Source organism: Crocodylus porosus, unplaced genomic scaffold, assembly GCF_001723895.1.
Source record: "Crocodylus porosus isolate Cpor-Errol unplaced genomic scaffold, CroPor_comp1, whole genome shotgun sequence".
Lineage (NCBI taxonomy): Eukaryota > Metazoa > Chordata > Crocodylia > Crocodylidae > Crocodylus > Crocodylus porosus.
In genome coordinates, this window is record NW_017728906.1 from 80,390,640 (window position 1) to 80,415,394 (window position 24,755).

The 24,755-nt window shown below is 41.6% G+C and overlaps 2 protein-coding genes across 5 annotated transcripts in view; one reads left to right on the top strand and one right to left on the bottom strand.

Annotated features, from left to right (window-relative positions):
• SLC9A7 (solute carrier family 9 member A7) overlaps positions 1-18,471 on the top strand; it is a 115,420-nt gene extending 96,949 nt beyond the window's left edge. For 3 of the 4 annotated variants that reach the window (XM_019529429.1, XM_019529426.1, XM_019529427.1), the window contains 3 exons: positions 799-881; positions 5,253-5,358; positions 13,877-18,469. In XM_019529429.1, the coding sequence (XP_019384974.1) occupies positions 799-881; positions 5,253-5,358; positions 13,877-14,125 (438 nt within the window). In that variant the 3' untranslated portion in view covers positions 14,126-18,469. Of the gene's footprint in view, positions 1-798; positions 882-5,252; positions 5,359-13,876 lie in introns of all 4 variants that reach the window. The other variant, XR_002099871.1, reaches the window with a different exon arrangement.
• A 3,484-nt stretch (positions 18,472-21,955) lies between these two features.
• CHST7 (carbohydrate sulfotransferase 7) overlaps positions 21,956-24,755 on the bottom strand; it is a 28,569-nt gene continuing 25,769 nt past the window's right edge. The window contains exon 2 of the mRNA XM_019528471.1: positions 21,956-24,108. The gene's annotated coding sequence lies outside the window, so the exon portion shown is untranslated. The remainder of the gene's footprint in view (positions 24,109-24,755) is intronic.

Sequence of the window (24,755 nt, forward strand, 5' to 3'; positions counted from 1 at the left end):
TGGTTTTCTGAACTCAGTCGGGTGGCTTTTAACCAAAAAGAAAGAAGCAATAACAAAAGTAAAAACAAATGCAGCTGGACACCATCTGGTCTGATCATTTGTAGTGTGGTTATTTAAATAAAAGGATTACGTTTAACACTTTAACACTTCTGAGACTTAGCCTCATCTGGCATTTATCAAATCCTTCATATCCCCAAATATGATGTATCGAGCCTACTTAGATGGATTCCCTGATGTGCTTATTTCCTTTAAGTGTTAGTGACAAAGTATAATTTATATCTCAAATTCTTCAGGCGTGGTAAAGCCTCTTGTTTGTCCTCGGAAAAAAGAAGCTTAAGGCAGGGATATCAAATAAACCTGGATTAAAGGAAGCCAAAGTAGAGATGAATAGGAACAAACCTGAAAATATTCCAGTTCATTCTAGTTAGGAAAACTGTCCACACCGCCCTGCCTTACATGCAACATATTTATCAAGAAAGGCTGAGTTTTTTTTAATTTCAGATTTTTCCCACTGCATTGACTGGATCACAAGAGGATAAGTGGTACGTTAGCAGTGAACTACCTCATTTTAGAGCAAAGGAATCTTTTTATTGTAACAGAATTCAGGCTGAATATCACTGCAGTACAGAGGGCCCTGAGGCATAGCATCTGGCTTCTGAACCAGCCAAGGTTGTTCCTCACCTCACTGGTCTGACAGGGGACGACGCTTACTAAGAGTGAACTTATATGTCAATTTGAGTAGAAATGTGTTTCATTTTAAAAAAACCAACAGACTGCACTTTTTCCCCTCATTCTCAGGATGGTCCAGATTCTGAACGAAGAAATCGGACAAAGCAGGAAAGTGCTTGGCTCTTCAGGCTGTGGTACAGCTTTGACCACAAGTATCCTTTTAAACGAGCATTGCCTAGCTTCAAGAGGTGGAATGTAACATAAAGTATGGTGGGTTTTCTGCCATCTATCACTGTTTAGACTTAAGGAGCTAAAGCTGAGTTTTCTTAAGGACATTCAGCAGAGGATAAATAAGGGCCAAAGAGCTGTACACAGGTGTGTTGAAATAGTTGTAGCTGTTTTTAAATCCTTAAGATAACCTTGTGGGTAATTGGAGCCGCTGTCAAAGTATTGTTTGACAATAGACCAATTGTTAGTCAAGCTGTTCAGATTCTAATACTTAAATTTCTTCTGTGATATTCTGTGTGTTAAGAAGAGGGAAAGAAAAATATCTGGATGCAATTAGCTGCTGTTTACAAAGGAAGCTGACTAAGCCACCATCCCTCCTTCCTCAAGGATGTGCCTTTTAATAAACTAGGGCTTGTTGGCACCGTGCATGTCCTCTTGTCAGACACTGGCACAAGCACAGGCTTCAGCAGGTGCTGTGGAAGAGGGGGGACATTGGCATAATGTAGCCTAATTCACTGTCTCGCAGATGAAATTTTAAAAATAAAAGCTTGTCTCCTAAGACGCTTGCTTCCTCAGAATGACTGCTGGGCTTTGTGCTCATGGGACTTCAGAATTGGGAAGCAGAATGTTGCTGTTTTCAGTCTTATAAAATTAAAATTCTGGCTTTAGCATGACAGCGCCAGGGTGCAAATCAAGTAATATGTTGTGCCAGTTCAGCAGCCTGCCACCCTGGGCCCCAACTTTAAATGTGAATCTTTAGATACCTTTCTCAACAAGTTAATGTAGGATTAGAAGAGATCTAGAACCATGGCACCCCAGTCCCTTGCTGACAACTAAGTGATAGATGTTGGGTTGAAAGAGTCTACAAGAACATTCATTTGAGGCCCCATGCATATACAACAAAGCACTCCCTAAACCTTATCGCAGGCTTGGGAGTCTTAATACAAAAAACCCAAATCCCTCAAACTGCAGTGTGCTACAGGACAGATGAAGTGTGTTGCCAATGCCTTGGGCTCATGAAATGGTAGGTAGGAAACTAGTCAAGTAGTTCACAAGTGAAAGAGATTCATTCCAATCTTTACTGGCTGCTGTGGAATTTTAATAATAAAGAGCATGAAATATTCCAAAACAAGATATGCTGGCATAAACACTATTTCCTCCAGAAAGTATGTGGAGAATTTATTCATCTTGCTTAAGCAATATGAATATGCAGGTTGAAGCGATGCCATTTTTCATTCTCTGAGTTTACCCGCAAATGTGAAAATTTAAGGAAGGAACAGCTATGCCCGAGTGCTAAATGAGTAATTATTTTTGTTCATTATGACTTGTTTATCATTTGAGTGTCTGTTTTATCATAGGACAAAATGCATGGTAGATACAAAATGGGGATAGCTCTTATTTCTTGAGTAAAATGAATTTACATTTCATAGGTGGAAAGGACATTTTAGTGAAGGTTTGAAAAAGTTCTTCAATGCATTCTAAGACAGATGCTTTTGGGTGACCAGAGTGACTGAAAAAAAGACCTGCGTCTCACTTTGTGATAGTGCTTTATGTATTTATCCCACTTTTGGCCACTGGTCCTGATCTTGTGTCAGTGTGTATTAGCATCTTGCATCCATGAGATGAACCATGAGATAAGCAGTAGCAATTCTGCAGTCCTTTTGAGTATTTCCCAAGTTATGTCTTCATTCCAGTGTTTATGCAGGTAGAGGTATCTGGGTTAGACAAGCCCACCTGTAAGCATAAGAACATGAAAAGTGCTTGTAGTAGGTTGGCTGGCAGAAGTTTGCAGCAGCTTGCACACTCCCGGCTGTAGGAGCCTACAGGTTGGCAGGGTCTGCAGCTCAGCTAAGGGCAAGAAGGTTGCCTAGGAGAAGTGGACCAGCTGCAGAGCATAATTAGCTGGCCCACAGGAAGCTAAGAGGCTCCTAGAGAGGAAGCTTATGAGAGAGAGCAGAGACAGAAAGGGAGAGGGTGCTTGGTTGCAACATCAGGCCAAGGACTCTCCCAGGGCCCTGTAAAAGACCCAGGGCTGAAAGGCTGGTGGCACTAGCCCCAAGACCAGGAGAGGGCACTCCTGTGAGAGAGAAGGAAAACTGCACTGCAGCATTGAGGGAGCAGCATGAAACCAGCAGTGTCTTCTCAGGATTGGGGAAGAGACCCCTGGACTGTGAGTCACCCATGAACTGTGTTTAAGAACTATATCATATTTAAAGACTTTGTTGGCTAAGTAATAACCCTGAATCTGTTACAGTGCCATATTGGAACAGATGAATGGTCCATCCTGTCTCCATCAGTATTGCGGGCTTAACTGCTCGAGAGTCAGGTGGGTAGGAAGTTGGCTGCAGGGTAGGACCCAGAGAGTTCTAATGAGTGGATCTGTGTCATCCTGGAAGGAAGTGGTCAGTGGTGTCCATCACAGGTTTGTGCTTGTTCCAGTACTTTTCAACATCTTTATCAATGATTGGGATGTTGGGGTGAAGAGCTCACTAGCTAAGTTTGCAGACATCACCAAATTATGGGTGAAATTATGGGTCACGCTTGAAGATTGACTGCAGATACAGGAAGACCTAGACAGGATGGCAAGTTGGGCAGATCAATACCAGATGAAGTTCAACATTGAGAAGTGTAAAGTGCTCCATCTGGGGACTTACAGGCTTGTTGGCGCCAAACTGACTAGCACCACGACTGAAAGGGACCCAGGGGTAATAACAGACCATAGTATGAACTAGAGCTGTCATTGTGATGCTGTAGCCAGCAGGACAAGCAATACTCTGGCATACATCAACCACTGCATCTCGAGCAAAACCAAGGAAATGATTCTTCCACTTTTCTCAGCAGTGGTGAGACCACAGCTGGAGAACTGCATCCAGTACTGGGCACCACACTTCAGCAAGGATGTGGAAAAGCTTGAGAGAGTCCAGAGGAGAGCCACCTATATGATCAGAAACTTGCAAGGCAAGACATGCAAGGAAAGGCTGAGGGACTTGGGCCTCTTCAGCCTAAAAAAGACAAAGCTGAGAGGGGACTTGTTATCGTCTTACTGCAGCATCAGGGGAGTACATCAAGGGCTCAGCAAACAGCTGTTCACCAGGGCACCCTTGGGGGGGGAAAGCCAGGAGTAATGGCCCTGGAAGACCATTTCAGGCTCAACATTAGGAAAAACTTCTTCACAGTTGGGATGTCCAGACTGTGCAATAAACTCCCTCCAGAGGTGGTGCAATCACCTACCCTGCTAATTTTCAAGAGGAGACTGGATGGTCACGTCGCTGGGGTCACCTGACCTCAGTTGTCTTTCCTGCCTAGTGCAGGGGGACTGGACCCAATGATCTCACGAGGTTCCTTCCAGCCCCGAACAATTCATAAATCTATGAACAGTGGCAGAAGTGGATGCATTAAAGGGAGAGCATTAATCCAGGTATATCGAGTGACCTATCCCCTGCCTATTGCCCTCCCTGGCATCCACCATCATTGGGTTAGAGAAGTGAGAGGATACTTCTCTGACTTTTGTTTAATAGCTATCAATAGGTCTGTCATCAATGAATTTGTGTAGTCAGCCTCTATAACCTCCTCTGGTAATGAGTTCCTCAAGTTAACATGCACTACATAAAAAAAATACTTTTATTCTCTTCTGGTATGGCAACTGATCCATACCTCTGTTCATTTTGGTTGCCCTCCTCTACCTTTCTAATTCAACTACATCCTTTTTGAGATGCGGTGACCTAAACTGCATGCAGTATTCAAGATATGGCGCACCATGGATTTGCGTAGTCGCATGATGGTGTTTTTCATTTTGTTTTCAATTCCCTTCTTAATGATGCTCAAAATGTTATTAGTTTAGAGCTGCCTGTGAGACATACCCATGTGGTCAGCCACGTCTGTGCCTGGACTTGCAGTGACCTGGGTTAAGATTTCTGGATGTGTATCTCATGGTTCTTAATGATGCATGAAGTGGAGCCACCTAGACTTAGCTTAGGTTTTGGAAGAAAACATCTGTTATTTTCAAGCCTCTGTGGTGAAGTGGTTTTTAACCCAGTAAACTAAAGCACTTTTGTCTCTGCATGCCCAGTGGTATAGCATGAGTCCAGCTATCACTGCATGACTGTGTGAGAGTTGTTTAGTCCTCTTCTGAAAACATTGGTGGGTGGAGGGGAGGAATTGATAGGATCATGGGAAAATTCAGGAGAGGGAAGAGTTTTCCACTTGTGTTCAAACTAACAGAAACATCTTAAAATCAGTTTTACACATGATACCCAAACTGCCTGTAAATCAGACTCAGTTATACTTGTTTTAAACTGACCTGTTTTTACAGTGGTTTTCAAGCAGACATGTTTTTTCCTTAATTGTTTTCAAAGCTATTTGAAACCTATTCTCACGCATAGTGGCCCTCCACTAACTACCACTCTTCCAAGCTGGTGCGGTCTGATAGCTCGCTGTTTGACCAGCCCACAGGTTTATGATGTGAGTATTGACTTGTAGAGGAAGGGGATGGTAAGTTTTTCTGGGTTTTTTTGTTTTGCTCGGTTTTCCAAAGGAGGTTACTTCTACAGGAGAAGACCGTGGGACTCAAAGATGCTACAAGTGCTGGTTTGCCCTAAGCTGTGTTAGCAAAAGCCTTCATCATATCTGGCTCCTGGTGCCATGTCCTCCAGCCTGTGGAGCTCCCCATAAGTCTGTTGGGAGCCCCACAGGCCATGGCCCTGTGGACTAGATCAGGCATGCAGGGCTAGGCAAGACCTGATCCTAGTGCATCAGACCCCTGAGTCTGATACTGGTACATGGGGGCAGCTCAGGGCTTCAGGGCCCAATCCCAGCACATGGGGCCAGGCAGGAGCAGTGCAGTGCCCCAGAGCCTGATCCTGATACATAGGAGTGATGTGGGGCTTGATCCAGCCAACGAATTGTAGCTGTGCCATTTAAATGGTCCACAGGGCCAATACCTTGAGCACCACTGGTTTAGCATATTCAGTCCCTAGGGCCATTTCTGTTAGTGTAAAACAGACTAACTCCAATAATTTCACGTGAACTATACCATCTTACACCCAGTGAAGATGAGACCTGGTATGTTGTCAGAAAGGACACAGATAATAGTCACACTTCATGGTATCAGGAGGTCATGAGGCCTGTTAAATCAGCTACTTGCTTAATCCCTGAAGAGCAGCCTGTTTCCCTGTCAGATGTTTAAGACAAAGATTTCCTCTTTGTTATATTTGGAGTTGTATTGTGATCTCCCATGGAAGAGACAGGACATCCCATGGACAGAGACAGGAAGAGAGAGGTTGCAAAAACTGAATCTGCAAAGTTGGTAAAACCTTTTCCCATTACCAGGATACAGTTTGGGATAACACTTCACAAATTGGTAATTATTTCTTAGAGATAGATAGTCCAAAAGGTCATTATGCTGCTTTTATATAACCAGATCTCAAAATAGTCAATAAGCCCTTCTCCTAATGCTCTTAAAATAATCAGATACACCTAACTCGTGTCCAATATGCCTATAACATCTACAACCCATTATATAACGCTTATAAATGGAATTGTGAATATAATCAAACTACAACTTTTAAATTCTTCAGAGTTGTAAGGTGGGTATCACATCACAGTTATCCTAATCTAAGCTTGTAACAGTGCAGCTGTGTTTTTAGGGTTGTATCACTGCTACAACAAAGTTTTTGAGAAACTTCCTCTTTGTGAACATATTTGAACTGTTTTTATTTAAAAGTAAAATGCTATAGACCTAAAAAAATTTGTAATTTTCTGTGACACTGATGGCTGACTCAGCAGGCACTAGAAGTGTTATTGTTCCTATCTTTGGTGTGCCATGAGGAGTCATAAAAAAGGTTTACGCTGGAAGCCTTCCAGCAGACAAGCTAGTATACTAGTGAGCAGTCTGGGTGTCTCTCTTCATGATATCAAAGATAATTGTTTAGCTTCATATTTTATCCATCAACTGAGAATCTGACCAGATAAGCAGGCAGGTTGTGGTTTTTGTTTACATTTGCAAGCTTATTTCATTTCCTCCACTTGCTTTTAAGCTTTCAAATAGATCATCAATTAACTTTAATAGAATCAGTACAGTTTTCTTCTTGGAGTATCAGCCTCCTCATACATTGCTCTGTGTACAGGAAAAGGTCTCTTCAAGCTGCAGTTCTTAGTCTATTAAGCAGGTTTTAGCCACAAAGCAGGCTTTTGGTGTTTTAAAAGCAACTGTGAAACTCTCACTCTGTCCTTTTGTTTTCACCCTCCCCTCCCCTCCTCTCCCCACCCCAATCTCTTTGGTGCTAAATTTAGGTATAGAGGGGAAAATGCCTAATTTAAGCTTCAGTTGCTGGCTTCTCTCCCAACTCCATGATTGTTCTGCGCTCATCCTTCTGCAGCTTTCAATACATGACTACAATTATGCCACACCATTCAATACTCTCCAGCGTGTCAGAGTGAAAACTGTAGGCCATTTTCTCTGCTCCCAGTAGGTGCAATTGAATCATCATTCTGCCTGTTCTGGGACAAAAATCTGTCAGTAATGGATGGTCTTTCTTGAAGTACTTTCAACTAGTGCCCAGAGTAGAAATGATTATTACTGAAAGGATTAAAGAACAATATAAAATCTAGCTGGAATGTAGTGCAGAAGAACAATTAGTTCTGAAAAGAATAAGACAAATTGCTTGCTTAAGTTGTATCCCATTCTTCTAAGTTTTCATATAGCGCTTTGCCTGAAGAAGTTATGGCATCTGCAGGTTGGGGTGAAGCATGGACACATGACTTCCCACTTTTCCCATTCTCCTTCTTTGGAGATGAGCAGCCATCCCTTTCTCTGCCTTCACTACAGATTTGGTTTAAAGTTACTTTGCTGTGTTTGTATGCCAACTGCTGCTGCTTGTGCACGGGTGCCCTAGGGATCAACGAGCAGGGAACCAGCCACGGACACTAATTTAGAGGAGGCACCAAAACGATGACTCTGGGGGGGCCGTACCATGGGAGCTGCTGCAGCCGGTGTGCAGGGAGTCTGGCTCAGCTGAAGCCTGCACCACAGCAGAGATTTTTGTCCTTCCTCCAACTTGCATTCGTATGGTTGGTGTGCAAGGTTCTGAATCGATATGCCTTGGTTAGGTAGTGTTTTGTTTTGCTCCCTTCTTCCCTTTCTGTTCCCAAAGAAAAAGTACTCAGCACTAGCTTAACTGTGTGCCCCTGACATTTTCCCATAACTTCCAGTGGAGTAAAGTTAAACCAATCATATCTATTTTTGAAAATCGGACCCAACACGTCATTCTGTACATCAGGTTTACAAGTGAGAGTAACAGAATGTAAATGCTATTTAGGAAAACACTCTGTCATGGCTCCCATACTTTTAATTTGGGGGTTGTCAACCAGAGGTATGCATACCCCTAGGGGTACTTGGAAAGGTCATAGTGGGTATGCTGCCACCACCCACCAACCCGCACGACTGCTGTGCGCTGCTTTCCCATGGCTCGTCACACACGCAGCTTCACGGGCGGCTGACAGGCAGCACGCAACTGGGTGGCATGAGGGCTGTCAGCAGCCCACAGAGCTGCATCTGTGACATGGGAAAGTGGGGCGCAGCAGCATGGGCCTGTGGGTAGTGGTGGCAGCATGGGGCAGTGGTGCAAGCCCCCCCTCCCCCTCAGTGTCTGACCACTGCCAGCAAAAGGGGTACACGTGCTAAAAAAGGTTGAAAACCCCTGCTTTAATTATTAAAAGGAGTGCTCTGGGTTTTTTAAAGTATTTAAATATCTCTCTGTTGAAGCTTGTAGTATTTGACATTAGTTCAGATTGTCCCACCAAACCTTTCTCCTCCTGTTTGGAAAACATATCTGTGTGCTGTCACCTGATCTTAAGAAAGCTGTGTTTTTATCAAAGGTTTTAGGTTAACAGCTTGGCTGTGGTCAAAAAAGGGACAAACTGTGCAACTGGGTGTGAAACCAGCAGAGGAAGGTAAATTACTCAACTGAATAATATAAACCGACAAGTTGTGAGGTTATTAAACCTGATCCAGATTGTCAAATGTTAACATTTGAAAACTTTTCATATTTTAATTCCCCAGCAAAGATAACTTTGCTGAAATGATTTTCCGTATTTTTACTAGCTCTAGTTTATACACCAGTTTTTGTGCATTTTCTTGATGATTATGATGATGATGTTGTACAGACGAACCATAAAGTAGAGAGATTTAAAATAAAGAGCCAAATTGTAAGGGAGCACAGATGTTCTACTCCTATTACTTGATATTATTTTTGGATGACAGTTTAGCATTTGGCAGTAGAAGTGGTCATTTAAGTTATACATACTGTCTACGATATTAAAAGGAGGAATAATATTTAGTTTTAAACTGCTGTGCTTGTACAAATACAGTATGGGCATTCCCATGAACATGTATTTCACTCCTAGTTCTTCCCTGAGAGGTATGACAGACTGTAAACAGTGGTTCTAAATATATTCTGATGTTTTAACCATTACTACCCCCAGCATATTTTCCCAGGAGTGTTGCATTCTTAAGACTCATATTGTGCCCTGACATATTTGAATAGGTTTCATGGGATACAAATTAATGCATTTCACAGTGCTTAAATCAGGGCAGGATTTGACCCTATGTGGATTTTTATGTAAAGTTTTGTTTAACCTGGCAAAATCGAATGGGTTAATAACGAAGCAAAATATGTATTTCTTAAGTGAGTTCAAATGACTCCTTCCACCGAGTTTTAGGGGATTGTAGAGGCCAGTTTAAGGTTATTCTTGGAGGAATTTCAAGTCCCCAGGGATGTATTTGGATAGGTTTCACATCTTTCTCAAAAGAATTGTGTTGCCTGGGACTCTTCTAAAGCACAGTAAGTTCATTCATGCTTCCCTTCTGTTGGAAAACGTGCCATCAGGACCTTACCTATGAAAGATGATTAGAGGACGTGTTCTGTGAAAACAAGTTTCTTCTCATGTGTGATGTACCTGTTGTAGAAACCCGGATTATCCAGGAAAATATGAAGCATGCTGCCTGTTCTTTACAAATGTAGCCAGAGGTGAAATAAAATGGGACAAGCTTGGGTTGTAGAAGGCTGTATTGCTTAAATATCTTGAAAGACTTTTTTTTCTCAGTTTGCCCTGGAACTGATGGTATTTTTAAGTCTGTAAAATTGGCCATATGGAGAAAACATGGGATTTGGGAGTGAGGATTATTTCAGGAATTGCTGTGCAGCATTAGACCTATAGTCCACCTCATGCAGCATCGTTTCTTCAAAAGCAGCCAGAGCCCAAATACTTCACAGAAGTGGACAGTTTAAGGAAGGATTTCCCAGTAAGAGAAATAGGTCAGTCCTTGCCTGGTGCCATGGAGTGGTTTATTCATATAGTGGGCTGTAATAGTATAAAAATGTTGTATCCAATCAACTTGGCTGTTCCCTTGTGTATGCATATCTATTCCTCTTTATTAGATTGCTACTTTGCCATAATGCACAACCAACCCATGGAACCTTTTTTCCACAAGCTATCTGTTTTTATTAGGATTAATTGTCCTGCCTTTCGTACTCAATGAATGTTCCCTTTCTCCTGGGTTACCAGAGAAGGTAGATGCCTGGCTTACCTTGACTGAATGATCCATTGTTTATGTACCTTTGCATATTTCCCCTGAAAAGTAGACATTCCCTGAATTTTCAGTCTTTCTACAAATGAAAGCTCCCCGCCCCCACGACTGTCTATCAGTGTTTTTTGAACTCTGTATTTCTGTTGCATCCTTTTGGAGATACAGTGCTCAGTTTGGATCACCTTATTCTAGGTGAAAGCATACCACCATGCACTTCTTCACTGGCCTCCACTCCATTATTATGCATCCTAAAATTTTATTTTCTCTTTTGGGCCCAGAGCTCTTCATCAGACCAGAGTCATAATTGTTTCTTTTCTGATTTGGAACCTGTTAGATTTGTATCAGCCCACCACTGGCTTGGGTTCATCAACAATTCTCCAGCCTCCTGTCTTCGACAATCAATTCAGTGTATAATTAAATGAAAATGTCTACTAAAAGTATCTGCCATCTGTGGCAAATGTTGGTGTTGTATCTAAATGCCAAAGACCAAGTATTTCAATTCAGTTTGGCTCTGGGGCAGGGGTGCCTCCTGGCAGTTGTAGGGCAGGTGTCCTGAAATCCCATTCTGCACAGCTGGCCAGGCTTTCTGGTCATGCTGTCTTCCCATTCTACACTGTGGCCTTAGGACTACATAGCCTGGATAGACAGCTCAGCCCATAAGAGGGAGCATAAGGCACCTGAAATGCATCTCTCGCAAGGTATCACAGTGACACTTCAAAGGAAGGTTTTCCATTTTCAACTGAAATTTCACAGAGATTTCCACAGAAAACTCCATTTAGGGAAGAAAATACTTCATTTGTGCTAGAATTCTGTGTTGGGTTGTGGCTTTACCCGCTCCACCTCTCAAATGTTTCAGAGAGCATCATGAGCTGTAGTCTTACCCCAGAAACTTGTGGTTCCCCCTCACATTTGCCCAGGTATTCTTCTTCTTCTTTTTTTGTTTTGGTCTTAACTTTTTTCCCAGACCCTGGTAACATTGCAGCTTCTACCAGGACTGCGTCAGTTATTGGTTAGATTCTTGGGAATCCATTTCTAAAAATCAAAAAGCACACAGGTTTTGCCTTTTTATTTTTTGGATCTGGTATTGTGACACTGATGTTGGTTATCTGTTTTAATATAAATTCAGCCTGGTTACCTGATGCTGAATTAAGGTTTATCTGGCCTAATTCCCAGGATTAAAAAAACACCCAGAAAAAAAACTTTTTTTTTTGCTTCCCAGTCAGGTAGCTTGTTTTAACATGTGCATATTTTTGAGTTCATTGCCCTCATTTTTTAATTTCTTTTAAGAATTTGTGAATATGTAGCATTTGGTCCTGGTGACTGGCTCCTTTTTTGCTCTTCACACCTTTTTTTGATCTTTGAATTTAAAATCACAGAAAAGTAGGGCAAAGGGGCTTTTTGAGGTTTAGTCCAGCTTCCTACTCAAGGCAGGATTATCCCCATCCAAACCATCCCAGCCAAGCATTTCTCTAATTGCTCTAACTTCTAAGGGCGGAGATTCTGCAACCTCTTTAGGTAGGCTCTGTGGATGTGGGGAGACCAGTGGATGTATCTTGCCTTTAGCAAGGCTTTTGATAGTCTCCCACAACATTCTCATAGGCAAGCTAAAGAAGTGCAGGTTGGATATAAAACTGGCTGGATCATCAGGCTTAGAGGGTAGTAGTCATTAATGGCTCAATGTCTAGTTGGCAGGCAGTATCAAGTGGAGTGTCCCAGGGGTCAGTCCTGGGGCCAGTTTTGTTCAATGTCTTCATCAGTGATTTGGAAAATGGCATAGAGTGCACCCTCAGCAAGTCTGCAGATGACACCAAGCTGGGGGGAATAATAGATATGCTGGAGGGTAGGACTAGGATTCAGAGAGACCTAGACAAATTGGAGGATTGGAACAAAAGAAATCTCATGAGGTTTAATAAGGACAAGTACAAAGTCCTGCACTTAGGACAGAACAATCCCATGCACCAGTACAGGCTGAGGGCTGACTGGCTGGGCAGCAGCTCTGTAGAAAAGGACCTGGGGGTTACAGTGGACAATAACCTGAATATGAGTCAGCAGTGTGCCCTTGTTGCCAAGAAAGCTAATGGCATACTGGGCTGCATCAGTAGTAGCAGCATTGCAAGCATATTGAGGGAAGTGATTGTTACCCTCTATTCAGCATTGGTAAGGCCTCATCTGGAGTACTGTGTCTAGTTTTGGACCCCCTACACTGTCCAGAAAAAATGTGGGCAAATTGGAGAGAGCCCAGTGAAAGGCAGTGAAAACAGTGATAGGATCTGGGGCACCTGACTTCTGAAGACAGACTGAGGGAACTGGGCTTATTTAGTCTCTGGAAAAGAGAAGACTGAGAGGGGAATAGCAGCCTTCAACTACCTGAAAGGTGGTTCCGAAGAGGCTGGAGCTAGACTGTTCTCAGTGGTGGCAGTTGACCAAACAAGGAGCAGTGTTGGAGCAAGGGAAGTTTAGGTTAGTTATTGGGAAAAACTCTCACTAGGAGGGTAGTAAAACACTGGAACAGCCCAGAAACATGGTGGAATCTCAATCCTCAGAGGTTTTTAAGACCTGGCTAGACATAGCCTTGCCTAGGATGATCTAGTTGGGGATGGTCCTACTTTGAGCAGGGGGTTGGACTAGATGGACCTCCTGAGGTCCCTTCCAAACCCTCATTTTCTGTGGTTCTATGATTATAGCCTGATCCAGGGCTTAACCATCCTTATAATATGAACATCTTTCCTTTTATCCAACACAAAGTGACCTTGCTGCAGTTTGCGACCATTGCTCTTTGCCCTGTTCCCTGTGGCCATAAAGATTAGTCACCATCTTCTTTATAGCAAATACTTAGGTATTTGAAGACTGTTATCAAATCCCCCTTCAGTCCTCTCTCCTCCAAATTCAATAATTTCAGTTCTTGACCTTTCCTTATTAGTCATGTTTCCAAAACCTCTGATCTTTTTCAAACCTACTCAGGAATTAAATCAATTTCCTGTTGTGTTTGGAACATCTACTGTACTTGATCTTGCACGGGATGTTAAGGCTTTATTTTACCCAACTTAGTCAGCATGCCAAATTAGGCAATTTCAAATTACCTATAAAATTGCATTGACTTTAAGATCATATACTATTATTTGTTTGTCAATCCTATAACAACTAACCCTGACTACAATAGCTGTACTATTAATCTTCTGCTTCACTTTAAAAAGAAGTAATGCTTTCATTGCAGTAGTTTTACAGGGGACTATAAACTGGATTTCAGACTGGCTTTAAGAATTCTTAATTTAGGATTTTACAGTCATTTTACTCTTAATGCTTATGTATTGCCCAATAAGTAAGATCATTCTGTTCAGTAATTTTTAAGGAAAAAAGGAATCTTGACCAAATAGTGCAGTTTTTTCGTTTCAGAATCAAGAACAGCTCAGAGAAGAGGATTCGGATTTTATCTTGAATGATGGTGACCTTGCTGTGACATATGGTGATACAACAATAACTGCTAATGGTTCTTCTGGCTCTCACACTGTCACCACTAGCCTCGATGGCAGGAGAACAAAAAGTAGTTCTGAGGAAGCACTGGAACATGACTTGGGAACAGGAGATCATGAAGTTACAAGCAGGGGTACCAGACTGGTATTTCCTTTGGAAGACAATGCATGACTACTAACTCAGTAAAAATACTGCTGTAGCCCCATAGGTGGATCAAGGAAGACTGCAGGCCCCAGTGCCACTTGAGGTGGGGATGACTGTTGAAGTAAACTAACGTGTGTATAAGTGGTTTTACTAAGGTCTGAAGATGTCAACCTTGACCTTTTCTTTTTTTTTTTTATTCAAGCTGCTGACAGTGGGTTTTTAAATGTCTGAACTAGACAAGTGGAAAAAACTCCAGTTTCCTCTCTCAAAACTTCATACTGAATCTAAATTACCTGCAACATCCTTCTAAGAAGAAATATGTGAAAAAGTTACCCCCTAGTGCCAAGCTTATTCTAGCTTGGTTTGGGAAGGAGGGAGAAGAAATCCAAGCAAAGAGTAATTATTATGAGACTTAGTTATGTGGACGTATTGGAGTGTTAGGAGATCCAGTGTTAAAATGCTCTCTAAGAAGGCTTGAAGAAACTTGTCCTAAAACAGGATTCTAGGACTAGATGAATGAATGCCGCACTTTTCTGGGATCTGTTACTATAGCATAAGCCGCACTTAATACATTTCAGGAAAAAGGGAAAACAGCGCTATAATACTTCATTGGCAATATACAGAAGGTAAAACAAAGAACAATTCAGTATTTAAATAGGGAGGCAGTGAATATTTTTTATTCCCTTTGTTTTGGAGAACTTGACTGTTACTGTTACCATATCACAAGAGACAAATCCAAATGCTAACTATTCAGCTCTGAAATGCCTGGCTCCTGCCTTTAAGTAAATTGTCTGATGTGATTAAGTTGTTAAAATCAGATTAAATAAACTGATCGGGAGAGGTCAGCTAATGTTACTCCAGAAGGCTACTAGCTTGCAGCATTGATGATACAAAACAGTATTGACCATATGTGAAACCACGAAGTTCCATATTTGAGAAGTATCCATGGATTCTGCTTCACAATTTTAGCGTGTGATGGGTTCAGTTGCAAATTTTTATTTAAAAAAGGGAAGCTAGTCCCATAGATTTAACCATTTGTTATCTTAAAACAAAGGTATTTATCTTCATTTTTTTCCAGTGTAGATGTGAAATTTCAATGGGGCGTTGCATGACTATATATAAATGATGCAAGTAACACACAATAGTCCCATCTGACATGTAAAAAGGGAAAGATGTCCTTGCCTACTGCTTGGTCCATTCAGGTGTGACCAGCTTAACTTATTGCTTAATGCTTTTTAATTCCCACATCAATAGATATTAGTGACTTATTGCAAGCAGCTAATAGCTAAACTATATTAACCCCCTTAACTGGAGCTCAGCTACTGACAGCATGCTTTATAATGTGAATTCATTCTTGTGTCTCAAAAAGGTTACGATTTTTTTAAACCAGCTCATTGGCCCACTAATGTGATGTAATATCCGTTTGTTTATGATGTATTTTTTTCTTACTCTGCCATTTCAGTTTATTCTTTTTGCAGAAATGATGTATAAGCAAAAGTTTATTCTCTTTTCTCCTTCACTATTAAACTTACCAGTGGGCTGACTGACAGACTTGCAAGTTACAATTGCCTAGCAGCACTTCAGCCATTGTCTAGGCCATTTTATTTCAAATAACTTTTTATTGACAATGATCTACCTCTTAATTTATCTTAAAGGGTGAGAGTATGCTGTTTATGGGGCACCAGATTGCAACTGACAGCCAGTGCCTAGAAGAACCTAGCAACAAGATACTAAAATATGTAACATTTTAGACCTACAGTTCTTTTGTGGGATAACCGGACAGGTCATACATCAGTCAGCTTTGTTTGTAAGTGGCAAGGATAAGAAGCCTGCTTGAACATCTCTAGACAACAGAACTGTTTTAGACATTTCAGTTGTTTGCTGCTTCAGAGAATGATAGAGTGGCCGACACTGGGTGTGCGTATTCATGACTCACAATATTTATGCAATTCCATGGCTTGTTTCTTAAATACTACCAGTGAAGAAAGTAGCTTTTTCCTAAATTATGAAAATGACAAAAGTTTGTTTTTGACAACTTGAAGCCAAATACAGTTTATTCCGAGTGACAATTCATCACTTCAGACTTCCACAAAAGAAAAAAAAAAAGGAATTAACAACTTACCTTGACACATGACCTTCTTTTTAGGATCCAAGGGGCAGAAATAAATGGACTTGCCACTCACTCTAGTGAGGCAGACTTTTACTAGCAAGTCAAGACAGGCTGCAAAGCACAAGGGAAATTATACTGACGCTGAAAATGCAAAACCCTGTTTTGAATTACACAAGCCTATTTTTTAATCTTTGGGGGGGCAGGGGGAAAGATTCTGTAAGAGTGCCAGATACTTAAAGCTTTAGCTTACTGCATCTCTACTGCCAGGCTCACTAAAGTCAGGTTTATGTGGGCCTTGGCTCTTAAGGTTTTTGATTCATCAACCCTCATTAACTTCAACAATTAATATAGTTCCGGGACATAAGATTGAGCAATGGCTTAAGTATGCAAGCTTAAAAAAAGTAATCAAGGCTTAAACAACAGTGAATCTTGGTTTTTCTCACTTCAGTTTTAACCTCAACCCCTCTTTCCATTTCAGATTTTAATATAAATCCAAGATGAACAAGAAAGCAATAGTGGCCTTGTCTGACTAACATGGAACTTACTGACAACTATAGGTTTGGTAAAGGAGTCCTTCACAAAAAAACAAACTAGGTTGCAAAAAACATTTAATATTTTTAATTCTTAGCTTTTGAGTGTTTCACCTTCTCCAGTAGCACTCGAAGGTGAAAAAACAACTTTGTAGTTAGTGGGCTTTTTCCCATTATTCTTGTACTGAAATCTTGCTTCTTCACTCTCTCTGTATGTCATCTTCATGGAGCAGTTTGTTATCAAGTCAGACATATTTTCACTACATTAATTAAGTTAAAATTTTCAAAGAAACATGGAAACTTACTAAAATACCCTGGCTTTTTTTTTCCAAGGTGACCCAAATTTAGACTCTTGTAATTAAATTAACTAGAACTTAATGAAGAGAAAAAGTATCTGTTGCTGTGTCAAATAATCTAACACGCTCAAACATTTCGCTGGCTGGCACTAGCATCAACAATAAATTATTGACATGCCTATTTTGCCTTCACATTATCAGCTTAATGTTGAAAATTTCTGAGGGACAGTCCTATCTTGACATGGCATTCTGGGGTGTTGCGAGATCCTTTGAGGGGTGCTGCACCTCTCTGCCTACATGAGGAGTAAAGCACTCTCCTCCTACTGTTTGACTTCCCAGACTGACTGCAGCATCTTGCAGGCCACAGGCATCCCCAGCTGCTCCTCTTAAGGACAGCTGCCACTAATGCCCCCTCCACCCTCCAGCACGCCTACATTGCCTGTGGGCAGGCAGGTAGATGTGTAGATAGAGCTGCACTTTTCAGACCAGCTCACCCCTGCAGCTTCTCCCACGCTCCCAGGGGCGCACGTGTGCAATATAATGAAGCAGTATGCACAACTCCAGAGGAGCCGCCTTGGCTGTAGAGTCTGTCCTTGCCCCATCAGGTGTGGACTGGGGGCAGGGAGCAGAGGAAGACAATGGAAAGAACAGGGCACAGCATTGTGAGCTCCTGCTCCCACCACCTTGCTTTGGCATCAGCTACATCAGTGTTTTCTTAACCTCTTTAGCCTCAAAGCAGCCCTCCATAACTATTTTGAATTTAACTTCTAGCTCAGTAACCCCAACCAGCTACTAAATTCAAAACAGTTATGGAGGCGCTGTCTTGGAGTTTAAAAGGTCACAAATCACTGGTCTAAGTGTAAGCATTCCCATAGTCATGTGTACTATATCTAACTTAAGAACACAGTTTACCTAGAAAAGGAAATTGTGCCTCATCTTTATATGTACGAAGACTGGAAAATGGAGTCTGTCCGTAATCCTCTCAACACTCCACAGAAGTGAACATAACGCCTTGTTTAGCAATGCTGCTTTTCAGATACTTTGATGTCCCATGTAAAATATGTTAACGTTCACAACCGAAGCTTGAAAAGGTTGCTGTAGTACAGTACTTGAGTAGGCTAAGAACTTGCCTAAACCACCTGCTGCATTTGTGTGAATACTGAAAAATTAGAGATGTTCTTTTCAAAGGCAGAACTTTGAAAGATGCAAGAAATTCAGAAACTTCTGACTTTACTGTGTATTAGTTTTTGGTTCAAGTTACTATAGATGTAAAACTAACATTTGGAGTGCACTACTGTACAAGAGTTAAAATTAATCCTTTCTACTCATTTCTGCAGAACTGTGGATTTGTTAGTCTGTGAACTCTTATCAACAGAACATAGACATTTATTACAGACAAAACTATTAAAAGAACACTGTGGCTCCAGTCCAATTATATGCTCATGCTTTTTTTTTCCCCACAGAGTACTTCAAGCTATGTAACACTTCACACATTCAAAGAATAGGCCCTCTTGACTTCAGTTGCAGCTGTGAATACTCAACACCCCTCCAGATAGGACTCCAATATATCAAGTCAAATCCTCAGAACATAGTGCCTATCTGTGAAAAGTTTGCGACTTCCCCAGCATCATAAGAATAGGGCTTAAATCCAGTTCTCCTTTGTAACATTTAACTACCTTCATTTGCTAGTCTCCTTCCGAATTCTGTAAAAAGAAGCATGGCCTTATAAGCCAGCCTCTTCTATTATCCACCCATAGGCAAATCCAGGATTTTGTGATGTGGGATGTGCTGGAGCAGCAGAGGTAAGTTGACTCTAACTCTAACCCTTCCCCCAGTGGGGTGGGCAGTCCATGTCACAGGATCAGCAGCTAGAGACTTTTTTTTGTTAAGTCTCTAAATCAGGTAAGAACCCAACCCGTGCTCTCAGCACCCCCACCCTGCCCATCAGCACTTCTCTCCCACCCCTGCTGTTGCCACTGTCCTCGGCTAACCCTGAGCAGGGGGAGCTCCCAAGCTGCTTCCGCTAGGCTGCATGGGGTGCCCAGCTCAGCCAAGGATAGCAGCAGCAGATACATTCCCTCCCAGTAATCCTGCTTCCAGCCTGGCAGGGAACACCCAGGAGGTGAAGGGAGGGGGAGCTGGGTAGGGAGGAAGAAACTGCTAGCTGCTGCTACTGTCCCCAGCTGAGTCCAGTGATCAAGCTCCCCCTGCCCCTGGGTCAGCTCAAGGAAGTAGAAGGGTGGGTGGGAAGGGGGGGATTGGAATGGGAAAGGGAGTATCACTGAGTGCAGGGGGCAAGTGGGGACAATTCTTACTTGCCTTTGCACACTGCCTGGCACCACCTAGCTCCCAGCCACATGCGTTGTAAGGGCTGCCCCCTCTCCAGTACAGCTGGAGTTGAATTGCTTCCTCCTCCAACTTCGATGGGTAGTAGCAAGGGGTTCATTGAGCACACAGGTTGGCTCACTAGTTAAGGTTCTGGTGTCCAGCTCTGCTCAGGTCTGGAACAGCCAAACGTAGGAGAAGTCTGGCTTTACCTGAGTAGCCCTTGGCTGGAGGCAGTACATTCAGCTGTCCTGTAGGGACAGTAGAAGTTCTGTCTGGTCAGCATGAGGAGAAGTAAAAGGCTTTACATACCCTTATGTGCACAGAACTTTCAGAGATCTTTGCTGGTAAAATCTACCACCTCTGACCTTGACCAGATTTAGACAGAATTTTTTTTTAGTGTTAAAGGACACCTCGACACAAATTTCAAGTCACTCCCCAAAAGCATGATCACTTTACTATAATCCTTTTGCCTTCAAGAAAAGGATCAGTGAATCACATTCTAAAGTTCAGACTTGCCCAGAATAGCTTGTTCAACCTCACATTTTTGCTCTGTTTCTGCACCAGAAAGGGAGTGGACAGAGGCATGCCCTTTAATGGAAATTAAAAGGCATGAAAAGTTAAGCTTCTGAGGCAGGAAAAAGGTCCATTAGAATAAAATCAGCACTTTCAACTGAATCAGCCTGTGGCCATTTATTTTTCCAAAAATGTTCAGTGAGGCATGTGAGCACTAGGAGTAACGCTTCCTGGCATACAGTACTTTCAACAAGGAGACCAAGGTCAGCTAGCTTGGGAGGAAAGGGGAAGGGAGTGGTGGTTGGGGAGGGGGGGTGCTGGGTCAGTGGCAACAGCAAATGCCATAATTTTAAAAACAGGCTCCCTAGCAATTATCTGATTAAAAAAATCCCCAGTTCTCAGATTTAAAAAAGTAACCCTGAGTCCACATGTATCCGTGATTAAAATGAAACACCACCTATATAAGGCATTTCATTTACGTTACGGAAAAATGTGGATTTGGGGTTACTTTTTTTTTTAATCCAAAAATTGGGGATTTTTTAATGGGATAAAACCAGGACCCCTGCTAATCACAAAAGATCCAGTCTAAAGTACATGAAAAAGGTGTTCAGTGTAGGTTATGGGGTTAGAGGACATTGTGTAGAGAAAGTAACTTGAATGCTGTTATATTGGAAAATTCTAAGACAAGTGTGCAATGTAATGAAGCTTAAGAATCTTTCAACTGCATTGCAAGTTACTTCTAGTGGAAGATATAATTTGAAGATCCCCCTTAGTGAAGCCATGCTGCCTCTAAGATGGAGCTGCATAAATAAAAGATCTAGAATAACTCTATATAATGGACAGAAGAGAAGTTTGAAAGAACTACAAAGCTACAAACCCAGGGAAATGGCTTAAAACAAATCTTTTACTAAGACAACCTAAAAAATCAGCAAGATGCTCATTGACCGTCAGTGATTTTGCTAAAATTAGGACTGAACTGTATTTCAAAATGAAAGGAAAGAAAGAATCCCAGTCCAGCAATAAATCATCTCTTGAATGAATGCTCTTGTAGTCCACAGCAAGTGGCTTTACACCCTTTATTTTTTATTTATATATATATTTTTTGGACATGTAAAAAAACTTAAGTCAAAGTCATCCAAACCCAGCTCTGAAAGAAATTACTCCCAGTATCACTAATCCACACCTGCTTTGTGAGTTTCAATTCACTGACTATTTCAAGATGTTAGCGTCTGCACAGTGTGCACGGCAAGGCTGACTACACTATGTTTTATGCCGCTGACCTAAATGTCATCTGCAAGTTATTACTGATCCAAAGACCAGACTAGGTCTCATTGGGAAACTTGGAAGGTTATGACAACCAAAATAAGCATGAAGTCAGTCCATGTATTCTGTCAGAAGAGGATATATCTGGTTAACTATTTTATAGACAGGCTGTACTCTTAGGCTATTTTTTAAAATTCCTTGTGTATTACCACCACTCAAAGATTTTAGAAATCTGCTAGTAACCTACATATGCTATTAATGCACTGTAAGCTTACTGTACAGTAAAACACTGCTCAGTAAGCTTTCCCTGAGAGCACATCTACACATGCATCCAATGGGAGCAATTTAGAGCCCTGCTCTGCTCCCCTACAGCAGCCAGGGGAGCTCTAGACTCCTCTAGGTACCAGACCTGGGCTGGAAGGGGACATGGGGGGTCAGGCATAGGCTCTGGAGGACTAGTGGGGGAGTGCTGTCCCACCACCAGGGCAGCTATTTCTCCATCCCCTGCTACCTGGGCTGACTAAGAGCAATTTGCTCCTGGTCAGCTGTTTACACAAGTGGTACTGCACAGTAGCTAATGCACAGTTAATTTACTGCCTGTATTTACAAGTAGTAGAAAACTACACATTAGCCTAATTTTGCATGCAACAGCTGTTGCACATGCCTTGCTGTGCAATAATTAGTCTACTGCGCAGTAAAGCATCTTGTGTAAACACATGCACAGTGTGTGACATTCAGCCACAAAACCCAGTCCACCTTTAAATGGCTTGTTTATGTCATTCTAACACCAGAATGCTCATACTGACAAATATTTTCAAACTGCTTAGTCAGCAAAATATACCACACCAGCAAAAACACTTGTACTTGGGCTGAAATGGAAATTGTTGGGAGAAACCGAACCCTAATTCATTATGCTCAATATGCCGGCAAACGTAACACTGGCTTCATTGCCCAATCTAAGTGTCTGTTTCAGACCTGCAAGCTGCATTGCACAAAGCTGCAATAGAAAGATTTGCACAAGTACAAAGAAATGGTTAAAAATCCTTTTCCCATGGAAATAAAGGAGTTTTGTTGAATTAGCTCTGATTTTACTTCAACACAAAACAAATTCAACACATATGCACAGAAACAATGGCCCCCAACAGGAATTTATAAAATAACTTTTTTTAACGCTGCTTTAGGTTACCCTATTTGAAAGAATACAAAGATTTCCCATCAATTCTGCAGACTGTCTCCATAGTACTTACACAGAATAATGCAACTTTACATGATCTGGGGTACATAGAGTAGAAAGCAGAATTATGCTCCCTTTGCAAACGCTACCATTTAGATGAAAACAAACAATTGAAAGTTATACATATACCAACTGTTAACATGTAAGCTTCCTACACAAGTTAATTGGGGGAAAAATCATTTTGTGTATGTTTGCATTTAAATTATATGCATTTAGTTAGTTAGTCCTTCCACAAGATGTTTTGGAACAGGATAGCAAAACCTTTACCTTTTTCTGAAGTTTTGAAGTTCATGCCATCTACTAGATTTAGATGTTTTCTGCCTCAAGCAGGGGGGTTGAACTAGATGAGGTCACTTCCAGCCCTACTTCTCTATGATTCTGTAATTTTTCAAACTGGTTGATTCTCTGAAATTGTTAAACTAGAGGTAGGAAAATGTAGCTCATATAGTACCACACCAAAAAAACTCTTAAATTAATTTCATTTTTATGAATTTTAGTTTGGAAGCAGAAGACATTGTTCACCGTCAGGTTTGAAACATTGTTCCTTCTGACAGCATCTAAGAGTGCCATAGTATTGGAACAGCTTAATAACAGGTAGAAGAACACTAGATTCCCAATAGTTTTAACATTCTTTTAAAACAGTAACAGAAACATATTAGGAATGAGCACTGCAAGTACCAGTTCTCAGCATTAAAGGATCATTTAAGGCAGGGGTGTGAAACGTACAGTCTGCAGGCCACCTCCACTCCCCAAGAGCTACTGGCAGGCCACCAGAAATTGGTACTTATGGCCAGAGGGAGTGGCCTGCCACAGAACCCAAGGCCCTTAGCTCCACTGGACATGGCGATGACAGCTGGAGAACAGGCGACAGCTGATACAGCCTTGGTTATCCTCTAGCAGCTTTATCCGTTGCAGCCCCAGCTCTTTGGCCAGGTATGGCCCAGGGCAGGAGGTGAGTTTGACACCCCTAATTTAAGGTACAAGTTGAGGCAGGTAACATAGGTTTACAGCACCCTTGGTTCCAATGGAGCTATCCACTTCCATCAACTGAAGAGATGTCCCAAGCTTCCTTTTCTCCCCACTAGAAAAAGGTCCCAGTGTATGCCCTCTTGTAAGAGGTGCAATGTGATGTCACCCATTTTCTGTTAACTTGTTCCTATCCGTGCAAAGTGGAGCAACACTAGAAATAGCACTTTTCTCACTTTTTCAAGGGAGAAGCATCCTTTTGCCACTTACTGTAATCTGTGCTCTTTCAACTCCCAGGATGAAAGAAAAAAGATAAAAATTCTCAGAAATTGAGGAAATTAGCTTTAAAAAAAATCACCTAGAAATTAAAATGGTGCTTAAAAATCCTAAGTGTACAATATCAGTCTCGCAAAGAATTGAATTTTTGCTATACAGTAGAGGCTTTATCCTAGAATAGTCAGTACATTTCAGTCTCCTTATGGCCAGAAGCAGCACCAAGCACTAACACCATACTGGCAGGTTCAAATGAAAAAAGGTGGCACTCCAGACTGGAGGGCTGCAGTTGTCCATATTGCACTGTATCACGTCTTTACAGGAAATATCCATTTTCCTATTGTTTTGACTGATTCAAGTTCATGCTCTGCAGAACTGAGAACTGCCAAGTTTTTAGCCTCAGCTGAAGTTCTGTAAGACTCTGGAATGTAGTTTCATGGTGAAAACTTTTCTTTGAAGTCCCTGGCTGCACAATAATCTTGGGTCTGTAGGTTAAGCTATAGGAGAAAAAACAAACAAACAGATTAAAACATTTTCTTCAGTAAAGCTTCACCATTCTCAAAACAAAAGGTGTGTTAACAACATGATCTTTTAAGATGTAGGCATTTCTGGCCTGTCATGCAGAAGCTCAGTATTGTAACTAACACTAGATTGCCCAGTCAATATACAGAATCTCCTTAAGAAGCCTTTTAAAGGGAAGAAATCAAGCACAATTTGTGAAAGTGCTTGTACTATAGGGACTGTATGAATGGAGGGAGACGAGAATAAAAATTTGCATACAAAGATTTTAGTAGTGTGATCAGCTCCTTTAATAAGAAATGTGTTCATATGCTGCATCTTTTCCCTAGCTTAACTCATTCATATTTTATTTTGCACAGGTTTTGCAGTCATTACCAAGCATCTTATAAGGCATATTACATAGATTGCATCCCGCCCCCCCCCCACACACACACTTTGAAACAGAAGCTATAGGGTTGGAAAGATTATACATTAGCTTTGAAAAAAGAAGTGTGTCGACACACTGTATACAGTGTTTAAATTCTCAACAATCCCAGGTGGATCACACAAAGTACATCTGTGCTGAGGTGGAGACAGTATTTTGACCAACATTTGCTATAGCTATCAGGGAATAAGAAGTTCTCAG